The sequence below is a fragment of the Penicillium malachiteum genome, assembly GCF_028827825.1.
Source record: "Penicillium malachiteum strain IBT 17515 chromosome Unknown utg000005l:1.0-9002435.0:326005.0-9005861.0, whole genome shotgun sequence".
NCBI classification, from domain to species: domain Eukaryota; kingdom Fungi; phylum Ascomycota; class Eurotiomycetes; order Eurotiales; family Aspergillaceae; genus Penicillium; species Penicillium malachiteum.
Window position 1 is genome coordinate 5,569,263 of NW_026643099.1, and position 25,717 is coordinate 5,594,979.

Below are 25,717 nucleotides of genomic sequence, written 5' to 3' on the forward strand. Positions count from 1 at the left end.
ACCCACATGGGCTCGTCTCACATCGAAGGCTTAGCGATGTGGACTTACCAGTGACCCACAGGGAAAAAACCCCAGCGGGGTCTCGGAGGTTACCGGTCACAGAGTCACAGAATACGAAGTAGAGAGTAGAAGTTCAAGATTAATGTGTATATTTTGCTGCCTTCTGGAAATGAAGGAGTTTCCCCTTAATCTATTTAATCTATAGATCTCATTAGGGGAAATTAACTCCGAAAGAATTAAATCTCCGTGAAATGAAAAATGAAAGAGAAGAATAAGAAAAATGAGAAAATAAAAGGAACATTTGAAATGAATGAGGATTTTTAAAAATTAAAATAAAAATCAATCACACAATGTTCCAGAATTGAAATATTATTGGTGGTGTGAATAGCTGAAGGCTGAGAAGGGCTGAAAGTAGATCCAACCCTTCATCACCAATCAGAAAACATAACTAATGAGATCACCCCAATGTAAGGTCATTGTCTCCGCCTAAAAATGATCCCTCACCTGAAACTAGCGAGGCTTTTTTATCGTTACTTTCATCGTATTATGGGGCTTTTAGTCTGTTTCAGCTCTTGCGCCGCAGAGTGTCTTGGCTTTGTCATTGGCCTATGAGAGGACATTATGACGGATCTCTCCATCTCATGTTCCTGAAAATGGTACCGCTGTAAAGAGACATGGTGGGTTGTTCCAGCTTTGTCTCCACCATTGAAAGATACATATACTTAGGGGATTTCTCTTTTTTTTTACGATGTTCAAGCAAGTCTTCTTCCACCTTCCTTTTTTCTTGAACGTGCTGGGCACTCCTTTTCACAGCAAAAATGTTCATTCTTCCATTCGTATGTTCATCGCCACATCCTTTCTCATACAGTCATACTATGGAATCTATACTAATTACAAAATTCCATAGCTTTTGGCTGCCGGCAGCCTCCCCCTCATTTCTGGGGCGCCGATAGCATCCTTTCACTACAAGTCTGCACACGCAAAGTCCAGTCCTTCGATTACTAAACGCAGTACCGATGTGTACCAGTCCGTGTTTGGTGGTGTTGGTACTATTCCAAATGGGTGGCCCTCGATTGACGAGTGGTCCATCACCTTTGATGACCTGTGAGTGTGAAGACCGAGTATCAACGAAAGAATCCAAGCTAATCGGATCATAGTTTTGAGTCAAACAAGGCTGTTATGTCAGACAGCTGCTCCCAGTGGGATGTAGCCAACAACTCTGACGATGAGATCGCCGACATCAAGACTGCCATCGAGGCAGTTGCGGAGTCCAGTGGTGTGGATGCCCGATTCATTCTGGCTATTGTTATGCAGGAGTCCAACGGCTGTGTTCGAGTTCAGACCACCGATAACGGTGTGACCAACCCCGGTCTCATGCAAAGCCACGATGGAACTGGTTCCTGCAACACAGATGGTGACGTCCAGGACCCATGCCCATACAGCGAGATCCACCAAATGATCGTCGATGGTGTCGAGGGAACTTCCTCGGGCGATGGTCTCAAGACACTGATCACCCAGGAGGGTGGCAGCTCGACTGCTTTGTCGCACTACAAGGCTGCTCGTTGCTACAACTCCGGCTCTGTCGCCTCGGACGGAAACCTGGGCCAGGGTGATGCCACTCACTGCTACGTTTCTGACATCACCAACCGTATCCTGGGATGGAGCTCTGGTACTAGCGACTGTGACGAAGACACGATCGGTGACCTCACTAGTAGCGATTGGACCGCCAGCTCAAGCAGTGGCTCTGGAAGCTCTTCTTCTGCTGTCCCCTCCGCTACTACTACTACCTCCACCTCTACCTCGAGTGTTGTTCCTGAACCTACCGTTGTCACTAGTGCTGCTCCTGAGCCTACCACTACATATAGCCCTGTCCCTGCAGTCCCTACCACAACTGCTGAGCCCAGCCCTGCCCAGGCGACTACCACCGCTGCTACTACCACTACCACATCTACCCCCACTGTGCCCAGTGCTTCATCAAGCGCGTCCGCATCGGCATTCCCTATCTACCCATACGCCACATCATCTTGTACAGCCTATGCCTCGATTGTCGAAGGTGATTACTGTGACTTGATTGAAAGCGAATACGGAATTACTGCGTCTCAACTCCTAGGCTGGAACTCGGGCTTGGACGAAAAATGTACCAATCTTTGGAAGGGATACAGATACTGTGTTAGCGCATAGTCTGTTTTTCTCTGCTATCTTTCTCTCATTCTTGCTTCTTCAGTGTCTTTCTTTACCTTCACTTCTTTTTACATTTTTGATTCCTTCTTTTTTTGCTCCCTTTCGCTCTAGAGGCCGTGCCATCTAGAGCAAAATGGACATTTAAAATCTTGCTTGGAGAATACGGTTGGCTTCCATTGCATACTTTGGTTAGGCCGGCCTTGGCCCTTGTTTTGCTGGCCGACACGATTTCACGATAGCTTTTTTTTCCCCAACTGGACATTTGATACCACTGTGTGCTGCAGACAGGAAATACAAAAACATGGAAACATTCCAAAAATAATCCAAGTAGTTCAAGTTCCTTTGTAACTAAGTTGTCTACCTCATTATGCATATCCATACGAGGTCACCCGACTTCCAAGGTTCTCTCGAAGCGCCAACCTCGCGTATCCAAGAAACCTTCAGCAACACCATCCAATGCAACATAACTGCAACGTGTTCCATGAGATTTCTAATCCTCCGAGGTCCATGTACATGCATCATGCAAGTGTACTGCACGTCGCAGTAAGGCTACCAGTAAGGAGTCAGGAGAAACCGCGAGGGTGGGGACCGGGCCGGCGCGTAGAGCGACATCGTCATTCGCGATGATGAAAAATGGAACACGAAGAATGCGCAAGGTGACGTACTATTAAAGCTGAGACAAGCTTTTTGATTATCGAATCTTGCATCCCTTGTATCTGAGGAGGTTTCATGTCTAAATAATTCTAGGTTGGTGGTAGTAGCGTTGTGAATAAGTGGGGTTAGGTGTGTATTGGTGCGTAATACAAGTTACGGTATATGATCTATACCTACTGTTGAAACATGTTTCTGGTGGAAGTTCAATTTCAATGAGATTGTTTATAAGACAGGTTCATGGTCAATGGATTAAGAATCGGCGTTGAAACATGTCTCTGTTATCAAAGCTTGTTTTGACGCACGTTTTAGAAGAGGGATATATCGACTAGGAGGTGCCTGACGATTGATATAAGAGTTATAGCATTTCAAAGAAGTGTATTTCTGATTTGAAAGGCTTGAATTCATATCAGACTGATGATTGATATTTTTGTCTTAAGAGAGTAAATTGGGGAGTGCCATACAAATAGTAGCTTGGCTGCATCAGTTTACTAAGTTGCGTGGAGTGCATGCGGGAAAAGTCCAGAGGCCATATAGTTGAGTGACGTGGAAGGAAAGGAACAACTCAGCACAGCTGTTCTAGCGGTTAGTGGTCTCTGACTCTTGGAAGAAGACAGAAATATTGATCAGGATAATGTCGGGTCCTGGTCAGTCGTTGAGCTCACCCCGGCGGGCGGGCAGGGAAGTAGCTCCGACCGAAGCTACGGGCATTCTTTTTTTTTCAATTTTTGATAGTTTTATGTAAGATATTTTCAGACTCTCTCTTTCCATCTTTATTTTCAGAACTCAAAAATACCTAACAATGAATTAGATATCGAGGATGATGGTGTTATGATAGATGTATAAAGTGAGGCTATTCGCAGCATCTCACGATGCGCACCCACTTTCGAGGTCCCCGGTCCAATTCCAGTCTCGGAGAGTTGATCTATTTTGGAATATTATGAAACGCTTTTTTATTCTCCTGGTTCCAGTGTCCAATCTACAACATGCTCATTGCATCCTTGGCCATTCTCTTAAGATCAACTTTGTACAGGAACAGGGTATAATTGAATCAAGAAGCCCTGGGGTTGGGCCCCCTCTTCCTCATTATCTTATTATTCTTTTTAATTCTTAGTCCTTATAATATCTTTCAATACCAGGTCGAAAAAAAATCCTGCACTATATCATCTGCGGAGGATCGACGTCGTCATTTAGCCTGCATCTCATTACTAGGATATTATCAGCCTCAACCAATTCAGATCAAGAAATTTAAACTTGAAATCCACTCTTCTTAAATTACTTCAAACATAGACCTCTTCCTCCTACTACTATGATCTCTCCAAATTGTTCAAGTTGACAATCTGAAACTGACAGGTCACGTGAATATCTAGTTCCGATATACCCCCGCTCATCCGACCGTTCCCCGCCAAATGCCCAAACCACATAACCCACTTAGATCCGACTACCCCGGATCACCCCCGGGTCTTACAACACAACTCAATGACCCCATCAGAAGAACCCGATCATGCAACACAGGCGCCGGCATCAAAGCGACGGCGTGTAGCTGTCGCCTGCGATGCATGTCGCGCGCGGAAGTCCCGTTGTGACGGCACCCGACCACGTTGTTCGCTATGCTCGGATCTAGGATTCGAGTGCGTTTATACGCCGCCGACTACAGCTACTAATTTGATCGTGCAGAAGGATTACCTGCATGGTCTGGAAGATCGTGTCAAGAAACTTGAGGACTCTTTACTCTCTGTCCGAGATGATATCGTCGGATTGTCGGCTCGAGTCGATTCAGGGCCGGGTTTGGGTTCCTCGAGAAGTGATGATGAGAGACAGAGAATCGCCTCTGTGCCTGACTTAATTGGGACAGAGGACTCGGTTGATGCGATGGGTGCCATGACTTTTGCTGATGAGGAGGATTCGGGGTTTTTTGGTATGAACCTTACTCCGAGTATGGAGTTCTGAGTGCATTGAGTTGTTGTTAATCCATTGCGCAGGTCCTTCTTCGAACATTGCATTCTTGAGAAATCTTTCTCATGCTGTTATCCAGCAGGGATATCTTTTATCGCCCGGGGCTGCGGAAGGTGGCTTTGTAAGTGCATCCAGGGCGCCATCCCCATTGCACCGCCCAACAGCCCAGGATCAGCGGTCTCAGGTCAATATATTTGCATTACCTACCCAGTCAGAGACTCTTGCTTTGATTCGAAGTTATTTCTCAAATACTGGTTTGCTCTTTCCATATATCTATCCTCCTATGTTTCTGGATACATATCACCAGATGGCACGAGAGAACTTTACCAAGGTTCGAAAGACTTGGCTTGGCTTGTTGAACATGATTTTGGCGATGTCGACCATAACATCTGGGCCGAATGGAACTAAAGCAGATTCTCGTATAGCCGAGTCTGATGTCTTCTATCAACGCGGACTCGGACTTTGTGGCGGGGAGCTGCTGCGCGGAACGACATTAGAAGTCGGTATGTGCATTCTTCATGGGTTCAGCACATTGGTAACTACTAACCAATGTATAGTCCAGTTCCTGCTTTTGATGGGACAATACCTTCAGGGTACTCAGAAGTCAGTCCAGGCTTGGACAGTTCATGGGCTGGCTGTGAAAGCCGCTCTACAACTTGGGCTTCACTCCGTTCACGCATCTCGAACTTTTAATCCTTTGGAGCAAGAGACTCGCAAGCGGACATGGTATGGCTGTGTGGTACTGGATAGGTGAGTCAGAGCTCAGGGTTTCCCGGGTGCTGAAACTAATTGTGTAGAACACTGAGCATGACATTTGGACGCCCAGCTGCCATTCCAGATAGTTACGTGAAGCTGGAACTTCCTTCCAAACGGCAGTTTGAAAAGTCATCTGCCTTTGTAGATGATGAGACTTCTTATCTTAGCGTCTCATTTTTCAACGCGACCATGTAAGTCGGTATCAAAAATGCGCCTGGTCTCTCTAACAACTATCTAGCACCTTGTATAAAAACTTATGGAGTGTAATCGACTCTCTTTATGGGCAGAACATAGGCTGCGATCCTCCTTTGCCCGTCAGCGAAACCGTCTCTCATATTTTCAACATGGAGCAAAGCCTATTTTCATGGGAGCGCTCACTGCCTTCGACTTTGCTAATGATCAACAAAACCACTTTATACGATATCCCCCAAGAGAAGCTTTCTGATTTTCAATACTTCTCTTGGAAGTTTCGTGTTATTTTGACTTTGCGTTATCTCAACCTGCGAGTCCTCCTTCATCGACCCGTTCTGGTGAAATTCATCACTGCGAGCCGATCCCAACATCAAGATCCCCAGGATATAAACCTATTGCACCAGATTGGAATGAATAGTTTGGAAATTTGCACCGCATCTGCAATGGAGACCATCGACATCATACATCAGGTTGTATCCGACCCTGGATGGAAGCAAAGTCTGTTGGGTGCATGGTGGTTCTCGCTTTATTACAGTAGGCTTCTAATCATTGTGCTTTTCTTGGTAATCTTGAGATGACCGTGCTAATAGACCACCAGCTTTCAATGCCGCACTAGTCACTTTAGGTGCCGTCTGGGTATATCAAGATACAGCCTTGGGTAATGCTTCCATGGCCGAAAAGGCAAAGAAAGTCCGAGAGTATCCCAGTCGCGCGGTCGCAGCTCTCGCTAGGTTGGATGACGGTAACCGGCTGATTGATCGATGCCGCGCATTTTTGGAAAAATTTACAAACGCTTTGGTTGATTCTGGTAAGTCGGCTCTTTTATTTGACAAGATGAATATCATACTAATGACCTGAAATCATAGAGACTGACCATAATGGTGCAATTCCTCCTTTGCCATTCATGGGTATTAATCGTGGTTCTTTGCCAACAGCAGACTTTGGCTTCTCGCCCTTTGGTATGGAATTGGGAGAGTTTATGATGGATGATGATTTGATTGCGATAATAGATAAGCAAGGGCTATTACCGGCGGATACTGTGCCCTAGTTATGGATGGAAAAGATTATCCTAAAATAAAATTGACTTTTCATAAGCACCTCTGAGCGTAAATGTTCAATCCAGAGCGCAGCATAGCCTTCGAACACTCTGGTAGAACTTTCTCTACTCTCGCACAAGACTCGCCTGGTATGCAATCTTCGCCAACAACGGTGCCATCCCCGCATGATTACATTCAGGCTGTAATCTCCTCCAATCCTTTGCCCATTCAACTTTCATCTTATCACTCCTCTTCTCAAAGCTGAATCCAATTTTTTCCACAAAACAATTATACTGCGCATCCGCTCCCTTCAACGCACAAATCTCATTACTCGTACAATCCCCCTCACATTCCGGAAACTGAAACCCACGAGTTCGCCTCGCCCAGAAGTCCCTGAAGAGCGATGTATGCTTCTCCATAGCAACCGTCACATTATGCCAAAAAGCCGGTGTCAACTCAGAATATTTATCTGTAACTTGAAACTCGAGCCTAGTCCCATAATCCGCTTTAGCAGAGTAATACGGTACCCATTCCGGTTGTATCTGGTATGGCGGATCACTGATATTGGCAATATACTGCGTGAAGTCCAGCACACCGAATGTAACTGAATCAATATCGTAGACACGGAAAGAGGGTGGATCGGATGTAGGTGTCATGGATGGAGCAATGTAGCCCATTGCTGTGGCTGTATCCCAGTTCCGCGCACTATAATCCGAGTACGAGATCTGGAACTCGTCTGTATGCGTATACCCGAAGAATAGTGCAGCGATAGTTGCCTCTTATCGCTGGACTACTTGGTCGAAGTAGTGTGAGTGATCGTAGAAATGGTCGGGGTTTCCAGAAGGAATATGTGAGATTAGCGAGACGCGTTGGTTTGAGAGTTCGGCCTCGTGGAGCTCGTTGATTAGCTATTCGAGTTGACTATTTGGATCATATTCCATTGGCTCCGTATAGGCGAAGATTTGTAGTAGAAGATACTGTTTTAAGAGATTATGCGTAGATTGCTATTTGGGTGAATGGCTGAATATGAGCCGTAATGGTTTGCGGTCTCGACGGATGGGATCCCGGTTAGAGCGAGCCAATCTGAAGTTAGAGCGTCGTAGGCCCATTGGAGATGATATTCGCTGGGAAGCTGGCTGTATTGGAAGAGTGTCAATGGAGCGGTGTCGTGATTACCCAGTGCGGCGTATACTCGGCCAAGCGTATCCTCCATTGCGCTGTACGTAGCGTTGAAATCTTGCAGGGCCTCGGCTTTGTTCACCAACCACATGTTGTGGGCGACAACATCGCCGGTGTAGATGGAGAATGCAGGATTCAATTCTGCGATCGCGGCATTTTATGCTTTCTTGGAGCCTATGTAGTAGATCGCACTTCGTATGACCCCATGCTCCACATGGAGAGGACGTGTTTTCGGGTGCATCCCCTTCTGTGGAGGACCTGCAGCAGATAGGCTTAGAACAGTCATAGTTGGACCCTGTCTCATAGGATAGATCAACGTGTGTTTCGCTAAAATGGACAACCTTGATCGCAGGCTCTCCACTGGGTGGAGGCCGGGAAGTCGGTGGTTCGGGAGAGGGGAATGTCAGATTATATGGCCGAACTGCTGGATAGTCACATAGTCCAACAAGACTTGCCCAGAATGTTTTGGCAGTATGCGAGCCTATCTCGAGATTCGTTAAAGAACAATGAACTGCGGGTCCTTCATTTGCAATGACCCCAGCACACACATCGGAGTCTTCGGCCTATTAACCTGTTAGTTCCGACTTACACCAAAAATGAGATGAGATGAACTTACACCGCTGATATCGCAAACACCAATCAATACATCCTCCATGAAAGACTCTCCAAAGTCTGCTACTAGTTTGAGGCCACCCAGGAGAACCTGAATGTTCGACCTGATTAGCAAGTATTTTCAGATACAGCACTGCTTATCTTACCTGATAGCTAGTACAGTCTACTGCTTCCTTGAAGTCATCCCAGATCGAGGCAATCCAAGTTTCTAGAGATTCCGTATGAGCAGTGACTAGCACTGCCCATGGAGAAATTGCAGCCACAGTATTAGTAAGGGCCAATTTCATTTTGACTGTTCCACATGGACGAGATTTTGGTTCAAATTTTCAAGCCTTCCTTGTGCATTTTATTGGATTCCAGGCAAATTGTTCAGATTTATATCCGAGTGCCTCGAGAAAAAGCACTTGAGAGCACTTGCATGTGAAATTCCTGCGATACTATGCAATGATACCTTTCGCTTATAGCCGGATTGCTCTTTCATCTAGAGAATAACCTTGGAAGAGATGCCGATCTTGAGATCGAATTATACTACCTAGTGTAGTGGGGTACCCTGTCCCCTACTACACGTACCGTGCTAAGAATTACCGTTTGGTTACATCTCTGTTTTGTCATGTTTTCAGTCCCGTCTTTGTACGTACAAGAATGCCCGTCGTTATAGTCTAGAATACACACTCCTACACATCTCTCATCCCACCCCTACGGGGTAGTCCGGCCACAACGTACATGTTGGTTGGTGTTATCCATTCATGCTAGCTGGATCGACCCGTGTATCTAGAATACACTGCCTAACGGTTCCCCTCTTCACTAGGTAGTATGGAAGACCATTTGAATCTTTTGTGAACCTTGCCCAGGTGCCAGAAACCTTTGAAGCAGTATTTGTAGCATTGTGAATTCTCGTTTCAATATCATGATTTCATATATTTGAATTGTGAGAGTTGGACCGAGGTGAAGTTATTGTTGACGGAACTTATTTGAGTCCGATATCTGGACTGAGAGGGGTATGGCAGCTTCAAGTTATAGACACCGATTAAGGAACAAAATCCATACTATTTAGAATAAAAACAGGCAAAAACTTGAAGTCATTTAATTACCAAGTGAAATACTAAATAATTCAAGTTGTCATTCAACTGAAAGAGCACGAAAGTACGCGTATAGAGAAAAAGTGAAGTGTGCCTTGGTTACTTTTAGTAGCGGGAGTTCTCGGGACCGCATACTGTGATGGGATAGCCAAGCAAAATAATGTCTTGCTAATGCCATCGTAGCGTATGGTTGAGGGGATAAGTTGATTAGTATGGAGTCAATTGCCTAATGATAATCCGTACATAATTGTGGCATTAATTATTTTGGCTGCATAGGAAAAAAGAATTGGATATATGTCGTTGCATTCCACTTGAGCAGTGTTGAATACAGAGCAACCAGTTGACGACATGATGGTCATACTAGTAGAACGTAGTGGTTTTGGAGGCGGTGATGGCCGCCAAAGATCCATAATAAGCTGTTGTAGCCATAACCCTGTTGAATTAGTACCTGGTGATAAGATCAAGATGTATTGGCTCTTCCATGTCGCCAAGCTCAGGGAAGCTGCAAGCAACAAAAACTTGAATATGGAGTTGACGGGATTCAGGTGATTGGCTCGACAGCATGTATATAATCTCAGAACACACAATTTCAGTTTCTTAATATGTGAGATGAGGGTTCTTGATGCATGACGATAACTTGACAGTAAAGCATGACAGGGTATCAAATCTGTGTTTGTTTCGAGCACTGTCCTGCGTTCAGTATTTGGGAACACGACAAAGAGTCGACTAATAGGAGAGAGAAAGAATGTGACAATACTATTGTCAAAACTTTGCGGGAATCAGCGATCCGGGTTAGCGTGCACGGCCACGGGATAAAGGACCAGGGTGAGTCGGTCTGACGGAAGCGCGGTGAAGCGCGGAGAGATTCCCTCTTCAAATCATTCGTCCACTTTTACGGAGTAGACGGAGTTTGGGTCAACCAAGTTTCGCTTCCTTGTCAGTAACCTTCCAGGGTTGTCAGGGGAAAAGAATGACTCAGGCTGGAAAATTTTTGGGGAAAAAAGGTTCCCAGTGCGTCTGTGGCGTTGGAGTGAGGGGTTAATTGTATTTATTGGCTCGACCACACCCGAAATCATGGTGGAGAACTTGAAGGATAAATTATGGATGTCTCCTTGAGTGAACCCCTCCTGACAGTGTGAGGTTGACCGCCCAAGTCTCAAGACACCAATCATCTGGATGCGAATTGTAGTAATAAGGTAACACGGTCAACCTCCGAGCTAAGCGAGACCAGTCTTGGATAAAAAGTGATCATTTGTAGGGCTGTGACTCTCTGTTAGTGTAAAGATGAGCGGTAACAAGTGACAACGTGGAGATGCAAAAAGTACAAACCCGCGCCCAAAACGGCTTTTGCTCCAATGACCTAAATGACCCCATCATTTTACCCCGTTCAACTCCGCACACTGTGTCTCTGCCCGATTATATTATTATTATTATTTTTTGCCCTTTCTTTTCTTTTTTCTGAATTTTCATTGAGATTCGCCTAGCCTTAACCCCCTGATCGCACATCACAGCCGTGATTCTTAATCCTATTTATTATCCCTTGCTCTCGAGCTTCACCAAATTACCCCGGATTCGGCGGGAAATGCCGTCCTCAACGAACCCCATTCCTCGATCTCGTCTCAAAGTCATTGCGACTATAAGGAGGATGAATTGATGGCCGAATAATTCGATATCTCATACTGTTCTACGATTAAAGCTTCGCGATTGTGTTGAGTCCTTAGGAAGGGTACACACGCGGAGTCAAGATGACGAGCCGCAGACCCGCTACACTCGGGGTCTCAATCACTTTGTTCGTCATTGCTAGTGTTTTCGTGGCCTTGAGATTCATTTCGCGTATCTTTGTGGTCAGGAGAATTGGGTTACACGACTATTTGATGCTTTTGGCATGGGTAAGTCACCATGGCTCCCACATGCTTCGATCGGAAAGCCGCAGAATCCACGGACCCGGGTTGGATGCTCAAGAATCCCGGCATAATGTGTCATGTGGCTCTTGGACTGCGGACAACGTGAACTAACCTAGATTTTAGATCGTTGATTTCGGATTCTGTTTCGCGCTATTCTCTGCGACTCGGTACGGACTCGGTCTGCACTCACAAGACATTCCGCCTGAAAATGAAAGTGCCCTCAACAAGGCTAACTATGCGTTCACCGTTCTCTACGTGGGTCTCGTGCAAAACATCCTAGTCGAGTTTTAACATGTACCAATGCTAATGCCTACTTTGATGATTAGAATCCAGCGCTCATGGCTGTCAAAACCTCCATCCTGGTATTCTACTTGACCCTCACGCGCAACCAGAAAGTCTTTCGATGGGCGAATTATATCACCCTTGGCGTGGTCAACGCCGCCGGCTTTGCGCTGACCATGGTCAATGTTTTCCAATGTCGACCAGTGTCTGCCGCATTTCGCACCAGTCTTTCATCCGATGCGCACTGCACCGATATCGTCACGCTTTATCTATCATCGTCTCCCGTCAATATCAGTACCGACCTGGCGATTCTGTTTCTGCCAATGCCAATTCTCACACAAATGCGACTTCCAAAGAAACAGAAAATCATTCTCATCATTACCTTCAGCTTTGGGTTTTTCGTAGCTGTTGTTGATGTTATTCGAATCGCCTTCCTTCAACAAGCTGCTACCTCTCGTCAGCTAGCTCTAAAGTCAATTCACATTCAAAATGTTGGAACGGCAGATTTCAGCTGTATGTTACAACTTCCCTTTTGCAAACTATGTATCCACTTCTGTGCTAATATTCCCTAGGGTTTGCATCGCTTTCGTTCATGTGGTCCGTCGTCGAAGTAAACGTGTCCATAATTTGCGGATGTGTCCCAAGTCTCAAACCGCTTGTTGCTCGTCTTTGGCCCAAGCTAATCAAAGATACTAATGATACATCCTCTCCTACGCCAGTACGGTACGCGACTGGGGATGGTGTCACAGTGCCCCCGCCAGCTGTCACGCCATCATCCAGCCCAGCTGATAGTAGTGGAAGTAAGCAGTCTCAGGCAAGAAGTGGCGGCGCTTCTACACCTCGACGAAGCTCCAATATGCCAATCACAATGCTGGATTTTCTTGGTCATGCTGAACCAGCTCCTCCAGACGCAGAGTCCCACACCCACACCGGCTCATCCTATCCAAATATTACTTTCTTCGATTTCGTCAACATGAAAAACCCAGAGAGTATGCTCAAGTTCAATAACAGGGAGTCAATCGCACCAAACGCATTGACTACCCTTTTATTTTTCCTCTGGGGCTTCGCATATGGGCTACTTGATATCCTGAATACTCAGTTCCAAACCGTCGTGAATCTGGACTCTTGGCATTCTCTGGGGCTGCATGGCGCATATTTTGGAGGATATGTTCTTGGTCCGTTACTGGTTGGCCGCCCAGTCTTGAAAATATGGGGATTCAAATCCACTTTCATTACAGGACTCTGCATTTATGCTTGCGGAGCGCTGATATTCTGGCCATCCGCTGTCCTCACCTCGACCGCAGCATTTACAATCTCCAATTTCATCGTCGGATTCGGGTTAGCTGTGCTTGAAACAGCTGCGAATCCATTCATCGCGTTGTGCGGTCCACTAGAGAATTCGGAGATTCGACTCAACATCTCACAAGGCGTGCAAGCAGTGGGTAGTGTCTTGTCTCCCCTTCTAGCAAAGAGGGTCCTTTTCAAGGATGTTCAGGATGTAGCGTCCCTCGTAAATGTCCAATGGACATATCTTGGCATTGCCTTGTTTGATGTTCTTCTCGCAGTGGCGTTCTATTATCTCCCAATTCCGGAGGCGTCCGATGAGGATTTGGAAGAATTGGCAAATCGCCGCCGAGACGACAATATGACCAAAGTCATCGGCATTCCTGTGGTCTGGCTCACTCTCGCCTTAGGCGTTTGGTCACAGTTATTCTATGTGGCAGGTCAAGAAGTCCTCGCAACTAGCCTTGAGCGTTTTGTAAATGCTGTTTATCCAAACTCTTCTCTCGGTGCCTTCGACTTTTTGACCATTGGCCATAGCCTCTTTGCAATTGGTCGTTTCTTTGCTGCTTTCACCCAATGCTTCTTGAAACCTCGCTGGATTCTCATGGTCTCTTATATCGGAATGATAGTCTTCTCGGTCCTCTGCATGAATACGACCGGGGCTACTGCCATCGCAATGGTTATGATGGTTTACTTGTTCGAGAGTGGCGCTTTCAGCATTATATTTGCCATCTCTCTACGCGGCACCGCACGACACACGAAGACTGCGGCCGTATTTTTGACTATGGGAATTAGCGGTGGTGTTTACTTCCCATTTGCAGAGTATGCCGCCTACAATGCACGCGGTGCACCCTATTCCTTCTGTGTGATTGTTGCTCTCTTTGCAGCTGGTGCCATCTTCCCTTTGTATCTCAATCTGGTACCAGCTGTGAAGAAGCAAGTCGATCCTGTCCCTAATGAATACCTTCGTCGCCGCCGCCGTCGCAGTCGAGCTCCAGTGGAGATCATGCGTCGCGAGAAAGAAAATCGCTCTGTCGGGGGGTGTTCTTTCACGCCGACGGAGCGTAGTCTCCAATCCGGACTACCTCCCTGACCTCCTAATCGCCGGTGAAACACATCAAAGTCCTGTCATACACGAAATGAAACCTTCCAGGTCTAGCTCCAGCTCTCAAATCAACTCCCAAAATTCTCACGACTCTTCAAGACAACGACAGTCTCCTATTCCGGAGTGACAACTATTAAAAGTTTTTTATGCCCCTTGAAATGACTCACGATAGCAATACCCTTTTTCATTTCTTTTGTTTTCTTTTGAATTTTTCATCTCCTCGATCCTATAAGATACCCATATCACTCGGCAGGAATTGGGCTCTCATGTTGCTTTTTTCATCTTGCACATATATTTCTTATATCAGCATTTGAGCGACGGCGCCTTAGGAAAAAAGGGATCAAGAATGACGTTTGTTTGCTAATAATACTAATACCACTTTACGCCTTTATTGGAATACCTACTCATCAACATCTAAATCTACAGTGTAGTTACATAGTCATTGAGATCCATATCAGGTGTTAGGCTCACTATCTACATAAGATCTCCCTGTTTCTTACTAAACTTAAGTCAAGAAACGGAAATATTTTACAGGGTCTTGCCGGTGAGATTGTCATCATTCTCTTACTTATTATTTGTCCATTCTCATCGGCACAATTCACCCAGGTGCTACAGCTGATATCAACCCCGCAATATGAACACGTGAGTGCCAACACGACTCTTGCTCGTATATAGATATGAAAGTTGAACAGAGATCAAATTGCCCTCAAATCGCGTTCCCTTCCTTTTCCGGCTTGAGATACATAAATCATGGATTCGATAAATGCAATACTCGGCTCTTACGGTAAACCCACTGCACCCAGAGCTGTCATGATATCTCGTGGAGTTACTGGGGGAATCAATCCTTTTAATAGATCATCGCCCAGGATCAGTTCTGGTAAAAATCGGGCTACTATCAAGTCACTAGCTGTGTTTTTCATCAGTCTCATGGTATGTTGACTTTTCTGGAATATGTGGTCTCGAATCACTGGTATCGAGTGGGCTTCTCTTCGGAAGAGCTGCTAATAAACCGGACGGTTTGTTTTAGAGACTATGCAAATCTATTAAGCGCAAAGATTACCGTGCCATCCTAGAGAGACTTCGGTCCGGAATCGATCTGAATACCCGTATTGGTGAAGCCTGGAATCCACTAATCTTGGCCGTGCGTACTAAGGACTTGGCTTTGATTCAACTCCTCCTTCGTGCAGGGGCAGACGTCAATTTACCTCTTGAGCGTGGAGCTTATGGGAGCGCTTTGAATGCGGCATGCTTCGAGATTGAAGCCCCTAGCCACTATAAAGTTGTTGAACTTCTGTTGAGTTTTGGCGCCAATGTTAACATGGTGCCAGCTCACAGTCAATTCGGAAGTCCACTGGGTCTGGCTGTGGAAACCGACGACCGCACATTGATCCAACTTTTAATTAATGCAGGCGCAGATGTTAATCTGTCCACTGCAAGTCGCACGTTTGGAAGCGCTTTAGCTTTGGCGAGCTTCAAAGGATACTTCGTGGCCGTGGCAGTCTTGTTAAATGCTGGCGCCGATGTTAACCTGGTTTTGAATGATGGCAAATTTGGAAATGCGCTCATGGCAGCTCTGGCATCGCAGAATATCAAGATGGTTGAATATCTAGTGGAATCGGGGGCGAATGTGAACACGCAGGTCCATCATAACATAAGTGCTGGTGCCTTGATTTCAGCCTGTCGTCTGGGCAATGTCAACCTTGTGGAGGATCTTCTCCAGGCTGGAGCAAATGTTGATTTACAACTTGAAAGCAGCCCGCATGGACATAAATGTGGGAGTGCACTTGTTGCAGCTTGCCTTTCTCCGCAAATAACAATAGCAAAGCTTCTGCTTGATGCTGGCGCAAATCCAAATCTACAGGTCAAGGAAGGTGAATATGGGAGCCCGCTTGCAGCAGCTTGCTGTAACAAGAAAAGTTCAGCTTTTGTGTCCCTATTACTCAAAGCCGGGGCTGACCCAGATCTTTCTATCGCCCACGGAACGTATGGCAATGCCATATCCGCAGCAATTACTAAGAAAAACCGCGGCGCTGTTTCCAAACTGATCAATGCTGGCGCTTGGCTTGGTCCACTCTCGGAAATTCTCCTGTCACAGATCTCTCAGGGGATGACTCCTTCTGGGAACTCCATTCCCGATCTTATTCAATGGACATTCATCTCAGAGCTCCCGGAAGTTGAAGGAAATAATTCCAGACGCATTTCGGACTACCAGTGGCTGCGGAACGCGGTCGCAGTAATCAAGCAACACGGTGTCATGAAACTAACCACTCTTTATGATTGTTTGAGCCATATTGACTCTGGACTATTTTTATTGGATATACTTACAAGAGCTTATCGGGTTAGCTCTCAATTCTATGGCAAGCTCACCAATTCCTATTGTTTATTCTTGGCTCCCATTTGATGCAAACCGTTGACAGCTCGATTACAGTGGACGGAAATCTCAGCATTCAATTTTCCGGGGATCAAGTCACCATACATACTACGGAAATCAATAACGACGTCCGAGTCTTTGAGCCAATGCAATGGATATGTCGTATTGTGAGATTGCCAGAACCGGACTCAATATGTCTCTCGCAGATGACTCTTATCGATGGCGTTTACCATCTGGATAAACTTAAGCCCCTGTCTGAAAATTCGGTTGATCACAACTGCTGGCGGGGGCTCTTCAATTCAGTGATTGTTGTAGACGATGATCCACAAGGTCTGTGTCGGGGACTGGAGCTAGACTTCAACATTCTGATCCAACTCTCTGCAGTTGAATATCCCGTTGAGATCGAGACCGGTCTGATCCTCATGGGTTATTCAACCGCTTTGATTCCTGTTCAAGAGACTGACGATGGCATGATCCTATGGCACTTGGAAATAGCCAGTCACGATTACCAATTCAAGGTCTCTGATCTCAAAGCCATACAGGGCAAGTGGCTGCAAACCCAAGATCTGGATTATTTACAGTCAAAGAAGGCACTTCTGGGATGGTGCACTCAAGCAAGGATTTTGCTGGGTACATCTCACCTAAGACCCACTGTGACCTGGTCTGGTGCAGAAAAGAAGTCTACTACATGGCACTGGAAAAGTGCCAATCTACAGCTTATCGCCCAGACTGCGTCTCCTTTGCAAATCGGCGGTCAAGCAGGAATGACATTTGATCGAACATCCAACCTTCTTCGGTTCAGCCCCTCTCGGAACTACATCAAGTGTGTGACCGGTAGTATGATGGAGCAAATTATTCTTTATGACGTATCAACCAAGAGAGCCTGGCTGGTCTCACTGATCTCAGTTCTGCATCATATGCTTCTTGTATACTACCGCTATATTGAAAAGGCTTCCCGATCAAAAATTCCACCAGGAGTCGTACCTCTTCTGGGCGGGGCTTCTGCTTCGCTAGTGGCTCTCAGTGAAGCAGGCGGTGTTGTGATTCAAGGATCAAATGAAGACTCACTCACAATCCGAGAGCTTATCATGGGATTTTCTGTGAACCTATCCAGGGCATCGGTTCACAAACCGAAACGATCTCAAATCTATGGATACGAATTCATGGATATAGTCATGGACTCTCCACGATCCGAGCTCCGAAAACAAACACTTGAAAAGGAAGGCCTTGCATGGTCACCGCTCCTGAGTGAAATCAATTGTTTATTCTGCTCAAACCTTGGAGAAGTGATGATCGGTGGTCGGGGGCTTGAACTTCTCTCACTATGCAATAGGCTTCCTGATGGCTATGATTTCATGGCGGCTTCTATGCGAAGTATAGAAAAGCTGTCAAAGCGATACAGTCATGAGGAACAGTCAAATGCCCATCGATTGTCACAAGACCATTTCTGGAGAGTGAGCGGAGACCCGTTCGAGAGATGCAAGCACTCAGCTTTACACCAGTCGTGCTGGTATCAACCAAGCTTTTTACAAGAAATTAATGGCCCGGAGTCTCGCCCCCGGACAAGTGAGCAGGGTCTTGTGGATGGCCTCCAAAGTGATCATCTAGATGGAGCTTTGGTTTTCGGTGAACCGATCAAGTCCTCACGAAAGCAGATGGCTATCCGGGTTTCTGAGCTGTATCGGGCTCAGAAGGGCTCTTTTGTGCCTGTCAGTGCTGAAGAGATTCATGTGGAGCGAAATACCATGTTCGCCCATGCAGACTCGAAGATTGAGATGGACTCTTAATTATAATCTCAGAGTCATTAACTCATGTGTATTATGAAGCTTCAGGTGTATTATGAAGCTTCATGTGCATATATGATCATGATGGCGTATAGCCACCACCCAAGGACAGATCATCATCTAACTGAAGTCGGGTTAAAATCACCCGACGACCCTGTAAGGATTATTCTACTCAAAATTCCAATAACATGTGGAGATACACAATCTGCGATCGAGAAGTGGAGCCATGACCCCATCGGGAAGTCATCGCCGCAAATGTACCATTTTCAGTAATAATGACATTCATCAATGCAGCTCAGTGTCAAGTCTTGTCAACATCGGCGATAGTTGCACAAGAAATCTTCTCGGGCCCCCACCTCATCGGACTTGATGCGACCAGGATGTATAGAATTGAGCAAGATGGAGTTTTCGATGCGGGGAAGCTTATGCTATAGTCCCATCTATTAGACCAGAGCTCAATAAATAAAACCAATTCCCGATACCTAGCTTCTTTCATTACTTTCTTTTTTGCCATCCTATTCCACAACATTCGTCATTAAATCCAACCAACGAAAACCACCCACCGCACAATGACCATGTCGTACGGAGACCGCCGCATCAAGTTCGCCCTCTTTGGCCTTGGCCGCCTGGGTGTCCTCAGAGCCCGCATTCTAGCCTTCCAACAGCCTAGGATTCAACTCGTTGCTGTCTGTGATACAAAGCCGGGCACAGATAAATGGGCCGCGGAGAATCTACCCCCGACTGTGAAATACTTTTCAGACCCTCAAGCATGCTTGAGAGAGAGTGGCGCCGAGGCTGTGCTTATCTGCACCGCAACAGCTACTCATGCCCCTTTGATTTTGCAAGCCCTTGATCTGAACTTGCATGTCATGTGTGAGAAGCCGGTCTCTGTGGATATTGCTGCTACGAAGGAAGTGGTTGAGAAGTCTGCTTCTAGACCTGATCTCAAGTTTCTTGTTCCTTTCACTCGCCGATGTAAATATCACATTCCTAGTTCTCTGCAGAGCTTACATGCTGACTTTTGTGCCAGATGATAAGTCCTACCGCCAGGCTAAGGCCCTGATTGACAATGGAGACCTGGGTGTGATCCACGCTGTGGAGACTACTGGAATTGATCAAGCAGACCCCAATGGTATGACCCCAACTCCCGTCTTCGTATGAAATTCACAGGGTCCTATACTTACTCAATCTCCTAGCCTTTTTTGTTTCTTTCTCTGAGCAGTCAGGTGGTATCTTCCTTGATTTCGGCATCCATACCGTCAGTCCCGCTGTTCCCTTCTCTTTTCCCACCCAAGGGTTCACATACTAACCTATGCACTTGAATAGGTCGATGCTGGAAGATACCTTCTAGATGTCAAATCAGGTCTCTCCAACCCCAAAAAGCAAGTCAACAGAGTCATTGCCTTCGGCCAAATAGCCGTCTACCAAGACTTAAACAAATACGGCGACGCAGACAACGCATGGGGTCTGGTTGAATTTGCCAACGGCAAGATTTTCAAGACTTACCTCGGTCGCACGCTTACCAGCGGTTTTGAAGATACAACTCGACTGTGTGGTACAAAGGGTCATTCTGTTATCAGTGCAAACTCCAATGTTGAGATTCGGGATCATCTTGGCATTCGCACGCAATCTGTACCTGATGCTTTTACCTTCTTTGATACGACCTTCTTGACTGACTTGGCTGAATTTGCTGACGCTGTGCTGGATGATAAGCCTCTCACATGTCAGCCTGAGGACGCTTTTGAGGCGGGAAAGATCTGTGCGGCTCTGCAGTATTCATTCCGTAAGGGGGTTCCTGTATATTTCGATGATAATGGTCTGCCCATTATGGAGTAGCTTAGTGAATATTTAGGGCATTTGAGAGTTTTGAATAAAGAAAATATATAGAACTGATTCTGAGTATGATGGCATATATCGAAGAAATCCAGTGTTTTTAATTATAATCCTCTAGACAATCACATAAGTACTTACGCTTTCACCTGGGCATTCTTATTTTAGCGGACCTTGTGGAGTACTGAGAATCAGGCATGAATAGTAACTTGAATCACAGCATGCTACAAGACTGATTAAAATAGAATATGCGGACTAAAATTTCAAGTTTTGATCCAATTATTATTCCTCTTAATGAATGGTTTATGTCATTCTGCTAGCATATTCCAATATTCCAAGATAGATAGGTCTTATATGATAATGAACATCACGACTAAGACTTACTCAATAATTCTCACAGCTCTAGCTCATATATTTCACCTGAAACTACCCCTCGACCTGTCAAGTCGGAAGTACAGCCTAGAAAATAAAATCGGGTAAGGAAGACTATGGGACTTGCGCATCAGGTCACAGGTAGCATAGTATGATTTCCAGGCTCAGTGTGAAATTCTAAGCTTAGCTTGGAAACAATCTATAATCATATTTCGCCTATTCCATAAATCTGGCCACGGGCAATCACTACGGCGAAAATATCCAAAATTGTGACAAGAGGCAATAAGATCATTGTCAGTTGATGAAGATCGTGCGGGGTACAGAGATTCCCTAATTGTGTTACAGCGCGGCGATGGTTTCCTAATCAGGAAATTTCAGTTGAACTTCCAAGGTTCTCCACATTGATAGGTAGTATGCAGCTATGAATTCCAAGCGAGTATGTCACAGTGTGGGGATATCATAAGCATGTGATTATTGTATATAGTGGTAACTAGAGATAAGTAGATCATTGCATCCTCTCTTGTTCAACCCTATATATCAACAGCCTCAGAGCCTTTCATCGCTTCTTGGAACCAGATGCTGAACATCCAACCAAAGAGCCGTCTGGTTATAATAAGATAAAATGGCACCTTACGTTCAGGAAGTTGAGTCGATCGGCATTCATCCCATCTCCAAGACCAAATTGCCGTCTGAGAATGCGATCTTCGACCACGACCATGTCCCAAAGCCCGTTGCAGACGACTTTATGTACGACTTCAAGTTCAACCACCCTCTACCTACGACCGACATCTTAGGTGTTGAAATTCCAGCCGACTGCGATGCTCAGAAAGAGGCTGAGGGAATCGTTGCTCGTCTTTCTAAAGCCACCTCAGAGGGGGATGCTGAAGCTTTCGCTGAGCTCTTCCTGGATTATGGTAAGGACCTCCTCAAGAGAGAGCTAAATTGCTGGCTTTGCTAATCTCAATTACAGGTGTTTGGCGTGACAAGCTCGCTTTTACGTGGGATTTTCGCACTTTCAACTTCCGAGAGGCGATCTTGAAAGCTGCCACCGATCTTTTGCCTCAAACCAAGGCTCGGAATTTCAACTTTCTGAAGCCCGCCCCTTCCGTGTCTCGCCCTTATCCTGATTTCTCCCAACTACAATTCGTGGTCTCCTTCGAGACTGAGATTGTCCTGGCTTCGGCCGTGATCAATGCAGTCCTCACTCAGGATGGCTGGAAGATTTACACAATGCATACGGTTGCCGAGAACCTCAAGCAGTTCCCAGAGCAGGCTGCACCAGATGGCCATATGACTGGCATTACTAGCTGGGAGAGTCAGAGATCTGAGACTATCAACGCTGTTGATCCTGAGGTCCTGATTATTGGTGGAGGTCAAAAGTAAGGACCCAGTAATGCGAAGCTTCATGATATAATTCTAATTGATTTTACACTAGTGGCCTAGCTATGGCAGCACGCTTGAAAGTCCTTGGTATGGACAACCTGATAATCGAGCGCAGTGACGAGATTGGAGATATCTGGAAGAAGCGTTATGAATACCTTTCACTCCACTTTCCACACTGGCCCGATGCGTTGCCATACTTCAAATATCCTCAACATTGGCCTACTTACACCCCAGCCCAAAAGCAGGGTCTATACATGAAGTGGTACGCCTCCGCTCTGGAGCTCAATGTCTGGACCAAATCAGAGGTTGTAAAGGCCGAACAGGATGCTGAGGGCAAATGGACAGTCATCATTAACAAGGAGGGAAAAGAGACTCGCACGCTTCATCCTAAGCAAGTCATCATGGCTACATCACTTTGTGGAGTCCCTTCTACACCGACCGTGCCTGGAATGGCTGACTTCCGCGGCGTGATCCGTCACTCAAGCGCTCACAAGAGTGCCCGCGACTTTGTCGGAAAAAAAGTCTGTGTTGTCGGCACCTCATCCTCAGGCTTTGACACTGCTTACGAATGCGCTCGCCTGGGAATTGATGTGACTCTACTCCAGCGATCGCCAACTTATGTGATGTCTTTGACTCATTCCGTTCCACGCATGCTTGGAGGCTATGCGCCTGATAAGAACGGTAACCTCCCCGATCTCGAGGCTCAGGATCGTCTCAATTTCTCAACTCCTGTTGGACCCGGTGAGGAACTTGCCAAACGCACTGCCAAAGATCTAGAAGATCTTGATAGACCCTTGCTTGAGGCTCTGAATGCCCGAGGCCTGCGAACATGGCGCGGTCAGCGTGACACGGGTAACTCTACACTGGGTCAGACTCGAAATGGTGGGTTCTACTTCGATGCTGGCGCTTGCGACGAAATTATCAATGGAAATGTCAAGGTGGAACCCGCTTTTGTTGAGAGGTTTACAAAAGACAAGGTGATTCTGAACGGCGGTCGTGAGAGAGAGTTTGACTTGGTTGTTTTTGCGACCGGGTTTTCGAGTACTATCGACTCAATCCGAGCCACTTTGGGTGAGGAAATCGCCAGCAAATGCGGACCTATTTGGGGAATTGATGAGGAAGGCGAGTATAAGACGGCCTACCGGGAGACGGGTGTGCCAAATATGTGGATTATGGTTGGCTTCTTGCCGATGACTCGGTATGCCTCGAAGTTGTTGGCTTTGCGGCTCAAAGCTCTTAAGGAGGGTATTTCTCCACCTCCTTACAAATTTTAGATATAGAGATGAATTTGATATCATGTTTGCGATTTCAAACCAACGTCGTTCATTTATGTAGCTTCTCTGACGATTTGACAAATAAAAGATGTCAATCCATGCAAGAAATTGAAGACTAAAAACCAGTATGCCTTACAGGTTTGATGGCTTGAAACTGAGACCTCCGGTCCGAGTCACTGTAGCTGCCCAGGTGCTACCATTAGATATACCTAGAGCCTCAGAAAAAAGGGGGATCTCGTGCATTCACCTCGGATAAGTGCTGTATTTTGGTTCAATCATGATAGATTCAATCTCTCGGTCTTTAGCCCTACCTTAAGGCTCTGCTAACACTCAGTAGGTGCATGATCCACACTTTATGTATTCAGTAAAATCAAGACAAGTCTTATTTTCAAAATCTAAACATATTTTCTTCTATAAAGAGTAACATCTTCCACCAAAAAATCTACCTTTCAGAATCGGATTTAGAATCACTGCTTGTACCAGTCATCGAAGCCAAGATCCCATCCAAACAGAGGCGTATTGATCCGCTTAGCCTTTCCTTGAGCAGCGAGGCCATTCAACAAATTCATATCCTCGTCCGAGAGAGAAATGACTTGACTGTTGCTCACAATGCGACTTTCTTTAATGGACTTTGGTAGTACAACGGTACCCCTGTTGACATGGTAGCTGATGAGAACAGTGGTGGGTGAAACATCATTCTTCTTAGCGATCTCCTGGATTGCAGGGTCGGACATAAGCGGAGCACCTAAGAATCAATGGATACCCGAAATTAGTAACTCACTCAGAGCTGAAAGTGCGTGATAAAATGCTTGGAGTACTTACCTTCGGATCCGAGTGGTGAATACGCCTCAAGGAGAATTCCATGCTTGTCACACCACTCCTTCAATGCGTGCTGAGGAAGAAATGGGTGTAACTCGGCTTGGTTCACGGCAGGGACAATGGTCCACTTCTTCTTCAGCTCCTCAAGATATGGAATTGACCAGTTCGCCACGCCAATCGCCTTCACTTTTCCGGCCTTGTATAGCTCCTCCATCTGACGCCATGTCTCGCTCTGGTCCCAGGATCGGTCGACGGATCGTGTGCCATCGGGGTTCACTGGTAAAAGTGCGCTGGACTCATTCTGTAGTAGATTCTCCGAACATTAGCCATTGAAAAATCGTTGAAGGGAGGGAGGTCAGTGGAATAACTTACAGGAACAAGTCGGACTGGCCAGTGGATAAGCTGATTTTCATGTTAGCTTTGGACATCGGATCGCATTTTCTCGAAATCAGAAGATGCAAGGACATAGTTACATATAGATCCAGATAGTCTAAGCCCAAAGCATCTAGCGTTTTTTGAAGACCTTCCGCAGCCCTGGGATGATAGGTATTCCACAGCTTGCTGGTAATGAAAATGTTCTCTCGAGGAACACCGCTATCCTTGATGCCCTGACCGACTTCGTGCTCGTTTCCTTTATCTCCAATTAGATATGAAAACTCTGGGTCTCTCTTTCGTCATATCTCACCGTAGATTCTGTGGTTTGTTAAAAAGAAAAAAAAGTTCATAGGCTGCGAAGGAACATGGAAAACTTACAATGCTGCGTCAATGTGACTATATCCATTCTTGAGGGCGAAGGATACTGCTTTGCGCACCTCGCCAGGCTCAGATCTCCAAGTGCCTATTATATCTGTTAATGAAAATACGAAGTCCTGCAGAGCCCATCTCTTTCATCGTACCAAGTCCCACAGCGGGTATCTGGTTTCCTGTGTTGAGCTTGAATTGAGTGGGGAGGGACATGTTGGCTGTATTAGGAATATAGCTGCGTAAGAAATAAATCACATGAGATTTGAGAGATCATTTCAAGGAGGAGCCCTTCTTATATTTAAGACAATCTTTACCGACTGATGTAAATCAAAAATTATCACATAACCTTGTCCGGGTTCTTCCCCGCACGAGATCGGGACAACTCCGGTTCATCAAAATTAAGCCCAGACTATGAAAATGGACACGAGTCGTCATTTCTCAGTAATGATTTTCCTTTCACTTGATCTATGCATTAGCTTCACATGTCGATCTAAGCTTGGGGTTCCCACCTCTAGCACAGTGCGCCGCAACCTTCCAAATCCGGTAATTCTTCTCTCCACGGATTGTGGATCTTTGCTACAAACAAACCTCAAACACGCCTCCCATGCATTATTGTGAATTTATTTTCCTTTCCAGCGAGCATATACCACACCCAGCTGCTCGTCCTCCAAGTCACTGACCACTTGCCAACCTAACAACCTTGGAACATAGAAGCCCAACTATGGCTGCGCATCCCAATATTGACTGCCCACTTATGATGCGCTCCACGATGTGCTGCAAATCGCAGAGAATAATTGGGGAATATGCTTGCATTGTCGGTCTAAGTAAGCATTTGAAACTGGTGTGAGAAAAGAAAACATTTGAATCAGGTCCCGAGGTCATACTATTCAATCTATCTGTCTCCATATATTCCAAGGTTCTA

The 25,717-nt window shown here is 45.9% G+C and overlaps 10 protein-coding genes across 10 annotated transcripts; 7 read left to right on the plus strand and 3 right to left on the minus strand.

Annotated features, from left to right (window-relative positions):
• Nucleotides 1–818: 818 nt before the first annotated feature.
• N7483_012090 (LysM peptidoglycan-binding domain-containing protein) lies at nucleotides 819–2,181 on the plus strand (the record flags this gene model as incomplete). Its single annotated transcript, XM_057095517.1, has 3 exons — nucleotides 819–836; nucleotides 908–1,104; nucleotides 1,158–2,181. The coding sequence occupies 3 exons, from the start codon at nucleotides 819–821 to the stop codon at nucleotides 2,179–2,181; spliced, it is 1,239 nt and encodes a 412-aa protein (XP_056941488.1).
• A 2,130-nt stretch (nucleotides 2,182–4,311) lies between these two features.
• Nucleotides 4,312–6,784, plus strand: N7483_012091 (putative C6 transcription factor; the record flags this gene model as incomplete). The annotated part of the gene is made up of 7 exons (XM_057095518.1): nucleotides 4,312–4,750; nucleotides 4,815–5,291; nucleotides 5,346–5,538; nucleotides 5,586–5,735; nucleotides 5,783–6,270; nucleotides 6,335–6,544; nucleotides 6,603–6,784. The coding sequence occupies 7 exons, from the start codon at nucleotides 4,312–4,314 to the stop codon at nucleotides 6,782–6,784; spliced, it is 2,139 nt and encodes a 712-aa protein (XP_056941489.1).
• Nucleotides 6,785–6,898: 114 nt separating this feature from the next.
• N7483_012092 (uncharacterized protein) lies at nucleotides 6,899–7,450 on the minus strand (the record flags this gene model as incomplete). Its single annotated transcript, XM_057095519.1, has 1 exon — nucleotides 6,899–7,450. One exon carries the CDS (start codon nucleotides 7,448–7,450, stop codon nucleotides 6,899–6,901), a length of 552 nt encoding a protein of 183 aa, XP_056941490.1.
• A 305-nt stretch (nucleotides 7,451–7,755) lies between these two features.
• N7483_012093 (uncharacterized protein) lies at nucleotides 7,756–8,043 on the minus strand (the record flags this gene model as incomplete). Its single annotated transcript, XM_057095520.1, has 1 exon — nucleotides 7,756–8,043. The coding sequence occupies one exon, from the start codon at nucleotides 8,041–8,043 to the stop codon at nucleotides 7,756–7,758; it is 288 nt and encodes a 95-aa protein (XP_056941491.1).
• Nucleotides 8,044–11,388: 3,345 nt separating this feature from the next.
• N7483_012094 (putative MFS monosaccharide transporter) lies at nucleotides 11,389–14,206 on the plus strand (the record flags this gene model as incomplete). The annotated part of the gene is made up of 4 exons (XM_057095521.1): nucleotides 11,389–11,532; nucleotides 11,671–11,802; nucleotides 11,874–12,342; nucleotides 12,402–14,206. 4 exons carry the CDS (start codon nucleotides 11,389–11,391, stop codon nucleotides 14,204–14,206), a joined length of 2,550 nt encoding a protein of 849 aa, XP_056941492.1.
• Nucleotides 14,207–15,145: 939 nt separating this feature from the next.
• N7483_012095 (ankyrin repeat domain-containing protein) lies at nucleotides 15,146–16,619 on the plus strand (the record flags this gene model as incomplete). Its single annotated transcript, XM_057095522.1, has 2 exons — nucleotides 15,146–15,148; nucleotides 15,246–16,619. 2 exons carry the CDS (start codon nucleotides 15,146–15,148, stop codon nucleotides 16,617–16,619), a joined length of 1,377 nt encoding a protein of 458 aa, XP_056941493.1.
• A 176-nt stretch (nucleotides 16,620–16,795) lies between these two features.
• N7483_012096 (uncharacterized protein) lies at nucleotides 16,796–18,376 on the plus strand (the record flags this gene model as incomplete). The annotated part of the gene is made up of 1 exon (XM_057095523.1): nucleotides 16,796–18,376. The coding sequence occupies one exon, from the start codon at nucleotides 16,796–16,798 to the stop codon at nucleotides 18,374–18,376; it is 1,581 nt and encodes a 526-aa protein (XP_056941494.1).
• A 572-nt stretch (nucleotides 18,377–18,948) lies between these two features.
• On the plus strand, nucleotides 18,949–20,209 carry N7483_012097 (putative NAD binding Rossmann fold oxidoreductase; the record flags this gene model as incomplete). The annotated part of the gene is made up of 4 exons (XM_057095524.1): nucleotides 18,949–19,348; nucleotides 19,404–19,505; nucleotides 19,570–19,631; nucleotides 19,700–20,209. The coding sequence occupies 4 exons, from the start codon at nucleotides 18,949–18,951 to the stop codon at nucleotides 20,207–20,209; spliced, it is 1,074 nt and encodes a 357-aa protein (XP_056941495.1).
• A 988-nt stretch (nucleotides 20,210–21,197) lies between these two features.
• On the plus strand, nucleotides 21,198–23,232 carry N7483_012098 (flavin-containing monooxygenase; the record flags this gene model as incomplete). Its single annotated transcript, XM_057095525.1, has 3 exons — nucleotides 21,198–21,489; nucleotides 21,546–21,954; nucleotides 22,011–23,232. 3 exons carry the CDS (start codon nucleotides 21,198–21,200, stop codon nucleotides 23,230–23,232), a joined length of 1,923 nt encoding a protein of 640 aa, XP_056941496.1.
• A 467-nt stretch (nucleotides 23,233–23,699) lies between these two features.
• Nucleotides 23,700–25,008, minus strand: N7483_012099 (putative glycerol dehydrogenase (GCY1); the record flags this gene model as incomplete). The annotated part of the gene is made up of 6 exons (XM_057095526.1): nucleotides 23,700–23,977; nucleotides 24,055–24,341; nucleotides 24,424–24,682; nucleotides 24,737–24,744; nucleotides 24,805–24,889; nucleotides 24,948–25,008. 6 exons carry the CDS (start codon nucleotides 25,006–25,008, stop codon nucleotides 23,700–23,702), a joined length of 978 nt encoding a protein of 325 aa, XP_056941497.1.
• Between the last annotated feature and the right edge of the window lie 709 nt (nucleotides 25,009–25,717).